The sequence below is a fragment of the Ursus arctos genome, unplaced genomic scaffold (assembly GCF_023065955.2).
Source record: "Ursus arctos isolate Adak ecotype North America unplaced genomic scaffold, UrsArc2.0 scaffold_12, whole genome shotgun sequence".
NCBI classification, from domain to species: Eukaryota; Metazoa; Chordata; class Mammalia; order Carnivora; family Ursidae; genus Ursus; species Ursus arctos.
The window spans coordinates 59956396-59964453 of record NW_026622786.1 but is presented as its reverse complement, the minus strand read 5'-3'; the positions used below and the strand labels follow the sequence as shown (position 1 = coordinate 59964453).

Here is an 8058-nt window from a genome sequence, read left to right as displayed (position 1 = left end):
GCATCCTCCCCAAACCCCAGGAGGCGGCTACTGTGACCATCCCCATCTCACGGAGGAAGAAATGAAGGCACAGATGGGTGCGGCGCTGGCATAAAGCCATGAAGCTAATAATCCCCAGAGCCAGACAACGTCACAAACGCAGGCGGGGTGGCCCCAGAGCACACACTTCTAAGAACACAGCACTCCGCATCTCTTCATCCGTGTTTCCAGGTCGGCCTCAGAGGTTGTGGCTTTCCCTGGGTGCTCAGTAAACCCCACAACTTCTGAATGCCTCAGTACGGCACTTGTTACCGTTCAAGAAAGATAACTCAAAGAGGAAAGCACTACAGAAGAATCGGATTTTGCGGCGGCAACACTGAATACACAGGGAGCCTCGAAGGCTTACCCGTGCACTATTCCAGTGTGCTGTTGTTAAGTTCTTAGGTGGGCATTCCAGGCTTCAAATGAAGCCACAGATGGAAAAATGAGGTGGAAGCAGAATGCCGGAAGACAATATTTTGGGGGGAGGGGGCTCCTCTTTGTTCCTTTCCTACCTCTGCCACAGACTGGGCTGGCCTTTAACCCTCTGCAGCCTTGGCTTGGGCGCCCACTCGTAAATGTGCTTCTCAGGGTTCCCCCACCAGTGGTTGCAGAGTTTTCTGCTCTCTTCCTCTATAAAGTGTCCCTGAAGATTTCTGGTGGTCCCTAGTGGGTGTCACCGACACCCTCCCCGAGGACCATCAGCCCCCATCTGACACTGGCTGTTTTTCTCTCTCTTTTGTTTCATTCTGATTTGTAATGCTGCCCACAAAGCTGGCTGAAGGTGCCACCCGCTATGGGGGTTACCCGCTACTCCGGGTTGCTGTACCCCAAATTTCACGATGCTACCATCATGGGCTACTAATTCACTCGAGTTTCTCACCGGCCTGGGAAGGTCCTGCCCTTCCCACTCACGTTCCTTTTCATTAGGTAACGAATTCATGCAACGGTTATCTCTTGGTGCCTGCTGGGCCAGGCCGTGCGCTGGGGCCTCGGGATAGAAAAGTGCAGCAGACGCTCTCCCTCCTTCTGGGACATGATAGGTGAGAAGGAAGAGGAGATGGTCAATGAGTAAATTATAACACAACGCCCTCAAAGCCTAGAGATGCTGGCAAGCAGACATAACATCATTAAGGACATTTTCAGTCCATACAACAAAATAGTTCTCCATCAAGACGCTAATCAGAAGGTCCCCAGGGAGACCTGGCTGGTGTCCCAAGGGCTTTCTGCTGCAGGCCCACTCTTTCCCGAGGGCTTTTCAAATAAATGCCTGGGAACAAGCCAAAGTTCTCTTCTTTAAAACAAAGATGGCATTTTCCTCTGGATTCTGTGCCAGCAGATGCTCTTTCTCCCAGCCTCGGCATCCCACCTTGATTTCCACAGTGAGCCCTTTCGCGGTAAGGGATATAAAAGCCTTTCTCTGCACATCACCCGATGAGTGTATGAATATCGCTACCCCATCACATTCAGATAAAGAGGAACTGAGATCATGTCCGTTAAAAGACTCCATAAACTGAGTAGCACTCTCTAACTGGCAGCTGTTATTACTATTGTTAAAATCATTATTTATTATTCCCATAGAAGGCACGTGATTAGCCCAAGGTCACGCGGGGAGGAAGCGGAGATGCGGGGACCCCCGCCCCCACATCAGACGCACGGCAGCCGAGCTCCCGGCATTTCAGAGATTCACGCTCTTGGATGCAAAACCCTCCCACGTCCAGGTATCTCAGGGCGTCTTTGAACTTCCAGGACCACTGCCAAACGACACCGCCTGGACTGTGCCCCACGGACACCCCGCTCCTTCCCAGGTACGCCAGTGTGAGCTACCGTCGCCGAGGTGTGCCAAAAACACAGCCTGCATTTATTTTGTTTAATTCTTACACTATGTTTCGGCCTCCTCCTAAATGCATTTGTTTGCAGAAAGAGCCACGAGGGGAAGTCAGCCCACAAATAAGAACATAATTATTACACAGTTCAGAGGTACCTGGCGTCACCCGGGTATTCGCCGGGACTCTGGAATTCAATTGTTTCTCCTTCAAGACTGTATTTAATAGGATAAACAATTTCTGCTAAATGCAATAAACGTGAACCTGGGCTGTCATCTCCATAATCAACTTAAATTTCCCATTAGAAGCGGTGGCTGTGATTGAGATTCAGAATTTAATTTGGCGGCGCTGGCTCCCACGTGCTAGCGCGGGCTTCCTGGGAGCCTCCCATCAACCAAAGACAGAACCACGCTTTCCCGTCTCTGGGGAACCTTAAAAGAAGATAGATTATAACTCAAGAAAATTATACGGCTTCGGTATAATGAAAGAGATAAAGCATTATTGGATTAGCCTGTTGGAATAACAGCAGACGGCAAAGCAATAATATCAAGGCAAACGAGGGCCAGCCGTCGGCTCGGCGGCCTGGCCACGGGCACGAGCGAGGGCAGGCTGAGCCAGCACGCCTGCTCTGACAACCCCCAGCCGCCCGCATCGGCTCCTTCCCCGCGTCGTGCTACCGACCCCGTTCCAGATGGCTGGGCCGGCCGCACGGCTGAGTGGCGGTGACCCACGCTGTGGCATCGTGGGTGTGTGAAGGTCTCAGGCCCCAGCACCTAGCCCAGAGGCAAACCGAAGCAGATGATGCAGCTGACAACAAAATTGGTGGAAAATGAACAGGATTAACCAATTCACCTTCAACCATTTTTCCGCCACCAACTTGATTTCAACAAACTCACGTGAAGTTCCGCAACTAGACGGGGAGCATACAAGAGCAAAGTCCGAAGGGCTTTTTCAATGTGACAGAATGAATGAGAGCCCTAAAGCCTGAATGATCACTTGACTCAATCTACAAAACCAAAATATTTTGTTTTTTTAGTAACCTTAAGATCAACTATTCTCCCTCCTCAAGCACCTTCCTCACCCAGGTGGGATTTGGATGAAAGCACGAGTGAGCAAAGTGGAACGTACAGAGGCAGGGGAAGGGACACATTGCACTTTGCCCCAGAGCTGTCAACTTGAACTTCTCCTTCATTATGTTTCCTCTTCCAGTCACTACATCTTCCTTTCCCCCTTCCTCCCCCTCCTTCTCTCTCTCCCTCCCCCCTTCTTCCTCTCTCCCTCCCCCCTTCCTTCCCTCTTTCCTTCTCTCTTTTCCTTCTCTCCTTTCCTTCCCTTCCTCCCTTCCGTCCTTCCCTTCCTTCCTTCTTTCCTTTCTGTCTCTCACTCAGTGATCAGTTTCCCTTGCTCTTTTCTCCAGCTCAGGACCTTCTCTGGGCACCCACTCGTGTCACTATAATTCAGCTCTGCCCCAGAACTCCTGCTTCTGACATGCACAACCTCGCCCTTCCTTTGCTCAGCATCAAAGGGAGCTGAGGAACCGGGATCCACTCTCCTCAGGATGCAGCAGGTAGAGGCTGTCAATACCACACGCGCACACACGCGTGTGCGCACACACACACACACGCTCTTCTACATTTTATTTCATAAAAAATTCTTTGTAAAATAAATGCCCATCTACCAAGAGGAAGGGAACATGACAGTTAAGAGCTGAAAGCCCTGCAGCCCAGCTCGGCCACCTCCTAACGGCGCAAACCCGCACAAGTCCTGTCACTGTTCTCAGCCCCAGCTCCCGCGGCTGTTGGGAGGGCTGATGTGGCATCCGCCTTGTAAGGCCGTCATGAGGCTGGAATGAATGAACACACTGAGCACCACAGCTGGCATCGTCATCAATACGTATTCACCGCCACTGTCACCGAATGAGACCATGTCGTCCTTAAGGGAGGAACAACGTCGCATCTACTCACTGATTCATTACCGGGCACCTACTCTGCGCCCATCACTGCTACACGGTAGGACTTCCCTGTGAACGACTTCTAACACGGTTCCTGGCTGGTAGTGTGAGTGAGTGGAATAAAACTAGACAGGTGCGCAAAGTGAGCGTTACCAAGATTCTGAAGCCCTTAAGGAACCCGTAGTTTACGTTGAACTCAGTCTTTGTTCAATCAATGTACATTTTGCAAATAACGTCTTTATTTCAAACAGCCTGAATGGCGCACCCTCTACCCTTGGGCTGGCCCCAGGTGGGAGCTGGTGTGAGTAACTGGGCCTGAGTTCCTAAGGGCTCAGAGATCTTGCAATGAGCAGCCCACAGTAGTCCCTACAAGAAGCGCTTCTTCCTCAACAGCTAAGTGTTTCTGAAGCCAGGCCCGAGCAGGGGCTGCCTCCATTTTGAGGAGGTGGGTTGTTGCACTGCCTTTGTCTTGTTTTATGTCCTCCAGAACACGGAGACCAGTTTGACCAGCAATTCCACCTCCCGTCAATGGGGACATCTAGAAGAAAGAAGGTCAGCGAACATGAATTAGCCCTTGTCATACCTGATGCCCTATGGAGGGGTGGGGTGTATAAGCCAAAAGGCTTTGGGAGTCTGCTCTTATCTCCTCCCTGTAGTCAGCTGTCTTTCTTGCACACCATTGTACTTGCCATGCTCCCTTCTACCACAGGGCCTTTGCAGATGCTGTTTCCCTGGCCCGGAATACTCTTTCCTCTTCTATTCATCTGTCAATCCCATTCACCCTTCAGATCTCCATTTAAGGTTTGTTTCTGCAGGGAAACTTCCCTGACCTCTAACTCCCCACCAATTCTTCATATTTTAAGCTCTTGGCATTTTATAGCAGTTACAACTGAAACTTTAAATGTATTTCTGGGACAATTCAAATGATGTAGGTCTTTCTTGCTAAACAGCAGTCTCCACGATGACAGGATCTATACCTGCTTTGCTCACCACTGAACCCTCGCACCTAAGCTGGCACGTTAAGAGGCTGTTGTACACATCTGGTGAATGACTGGCTCTCAGCTTAGTCACTTCCCAGCTACACAGCGCTGAGTAATTTACTTCCTGTCAATGTATCACCGAGGAGCTCTGTGAGCATTGTGTGTTACATGAAATAGTAACAAACAAAGCACTCTCCCCTCCCTGACATTTGCTTTTCCCTTGAGGATTTTTTGGTTGTTGATGAGATTGACAAGTAATTGATTCCATCCACCATGATATATCAGGTGTCTGGCTGAGTCTCTGATGGGCGGTTTCATTCCACATGCATTTCTCAGTATCTCCGGGCCTGCCCACTCATAAAATGAGAAGGCTCCAGTAGGAGGAGTCCACGGTCTCCTCCAACCAGGAGAAATCCTGTGGTTGTGCGCTACATGCTGGGGGCACAGCACTGTGCGCGGCCTGGCTGCAATGTGGCAGGGGGTGGAGGGGGTAAGAACCACCCTGAGCATTTCACTGGGGAGAATAATAGTGCAGGCGGGAGTCAAGAGCAAAGGCTGCGGCAGACACACTGGACCTGAACCTGTGGTCCCACACTTATTGTGTGACCACTGGGCAAGTTCGTTAGTGATCCACAGCACCTCGGTTTCTTTATCCATAAGATGGGGATGTTGACATACCTACCTTGTGATGTTGTGGTGAGGACCAAAGGATCTAATGTATGTAAAAGACACAGTAACACTGTTCATTTTGCTCTAAAACAAACTAACATTTATTTTGCTCTTACAATGTGTTAGGCATTGTTCCAAGGGCTTTATATATGTTTCAGGAGAAAATCAAGGCAGCTCTAGGAGGTAGTTAATATCATTGTCTCCATTGTACAGATGCAGAACTGAGGCACCAAGAGGTCACATAAGTTGCTCAAGGTCACAGTTACTAAATGCTAGAGATGAAACTCAAACCCACGCTGAGTCCGAGCACTCAGCAAGGTGCCCGATACATAGTAGTACATTGTTTTTACTAATGTGTCATTTCCTTTTTTTAATGGTACCACTGAAAAGCAAAGCGAAGCAAAGGAAGGGAAGGAGGAATCCGGGGTGGGGGCATATTGAGAACTCAGATAGTAAACTGGCCAAAGAATTTGAGAGCTGGAAATGATCTTGATGAAAGCCTAGTCTTTTGTTTGTTAATTCAGCCCCTCCCGCAGAGCAGCAACTATGCTGGGCCATGGGGACACAGAGATATATGGAACATGATCTCTGCTTACACACGTAGGGGAGACAGACACACACAATTCAAAGCAGAATATGTTCAAAGTGCTATCGGAGCGCACAGGAGGAATTACTTAATTTTACTCAGGAGTGGAGGGTTAAAACTTTCACAAAAGTGCTGAATTTTGAGCGCTGAATAAAAGTTCAGTTAAAAAAAAAAAAGGTAAGCATTCTCGATTGATTCAAAGAAATGACTTGCAAATGCCACGCATGAAGGTCCTGGGACACAAAGCCCTCTAAGGTGTGAAAACAATGAAATACAAGATCAGGAGCCAGGATGGACCTCAAATTGCATAGCACCCAGCTCCCAACCCAACATCCCCAGTGCTCTTCTTGCCCTTTTGAATTACCATCCAAAATTCCCTAGATTTCCCCTTTCTGACCAACTCTCAGAACCTCCTTACCTTTCTTGTGGGTGACCTCGCAGGCTGGGCCCTGGAATCCAATAGGACAGATGCAGTCACAGCGTGATTCTGGAAAGACAATGCAGAGAGTGTGACTCGTATCATGTGAAACAGAACTCTTGAGTTCAGCCCCCCACATCAAAGTGGTGACACTTTGCCATTAGATTAAATAGGAGAAACATGTAGCCAAACGATTTAAGAGAAGAAGGTTCAGGACCCAGAATACCTACTCCTTCCTTGAGGGCCTTTTGCTCGTGAGGATGTTTATTGCCATCACAGGAAATCATACAGCATTCCTGAGGAAAATTACTCATGAGCTGACATTTGACCCAGCCTCGTAAATTTCCAGTGTGGGGGGTTACATTACTGGTCACTGAGGTCACCGGTGCTCCATTTCACCCCAAGGGGTTTACTTGTTCAGCCTCTGCTTGAATACTCCTAGTGATGGGGAACTCACTGTCCTTAGAAGTCTCATCCTACTTTTGGCCAATTCTGACCCTTTGGGAGTTATTTCTTATGTTAACTTGTAACTTATCACCCTGGAGTTACTCTCCTCTGGATCACACAGAACCCCTTCACAGGACTGTCCTAAGTCAGGCCCAGGCACACCCCAGTCCCTGGCTGCATATTCTCCTCACACCAGTGCACATCCTCAGGTGGGTCCCAGCTTCTAGGTCCAAATTTCACACAAAGGCAAGGGGATTTCAGCAACCCTAGATCAAGACCTTGAGCTGATGGGCTGACCCCACTTCTTGCTGACCACATCCCCACTTAGGTGTCCCCATTCTGAGGGCAGAACTCCCCACCTTAGGCTCTCACTTATCTCTCCTTTGCTCCCACCCACCCTGTCCGAGAAGCTAGACACATACTCCTCAGTCTCAGTTGGGAACCGGTCTTCTCCTGTGTCCCCTCTGGTGAGCTGGCTCTATGCACACAGGTCTCGCCCTAACTCCAGGGGGCTCCCTCCCTGGGTGGGGATCTGCTGTACCCAATTGCTCCTGATATCTTGTTTTGGCTTCACACTGGACTGGACCTTTCCTCAGCCATCGCCGCAGGAGTTTAAGATCTTAGGCCTCAGCCAAACCCAAATTTGCTCTGCCCATTGCAGTGGCCCCGGATATGGCCCTTAAAGTTAGGAATCAAATTCAAACGGCCCATCCTTGCTGCCGCTCCCCCAGCCCCCAATCTTCTTACCATGTATTGGTCAGGACGTGTAGAGCCCAGGGCCTCTTATTTGGTCCAGAGAGTTTCCCCAAGCCCATCCCCACCTCCTATTGCAGACGGCACATTCTCAGCCAGCTCCTTCGGTGTTATGCTGCTGGAACCTAGGTATTCTGGGCCAGAGGAGCATGTCCTAGTTGCCTACTTTCTGACTTCTTGGGAAATAGTCAGACTAACACTTGTTCTAATGCTCGGTACACGTTAGTGTAACTCTTTGGTCCCGTCTAGCTCTCCCACTAGTCTGTAAGCCAGTGAAATCATGGATCCTGCGTGCCAGTGAACTCAGCTGTAGATCAGCTTCTCAGCCCTGACTCCGCAGTGCAATCACCTGGTAGGCTTTCTCAAAGGCCAATCCCAGCGATTCCCGATTCCCTTTAATTCTTCCGGGT

General features: G+C 49.6%; 1 protein-coding gene across 1 annotated transcript in view; it reads right to left on the bottom strand.

Moving 5' to 3' along the window:
* Positions 1 to 4012: 4012 nt before the first annotated feature.
* Positions 4013 to 8058, bottom strand: part of C8B (complement C8 beta chain) — a 38070-nt gene continuing 34024 nt past the window's right edge. The window contains exons 12-13 of the mRNA XM_048220444.2: positions 6449 to 6517; positions 4013 to 4333 (exon numbers count right to left, since the gene is read on the bottom strand). Of these exons, the coding sequence (XP_048076401.1) occupies positions 4182 to 4333; positions 6449 to 6517 (221 nt within the window). The 3' untranslated portion in view covers positions 4013 to 4181. The remainder of the gene's footprint in view (positions 4334 to 6448; positions 6518 to 8058) is intronic.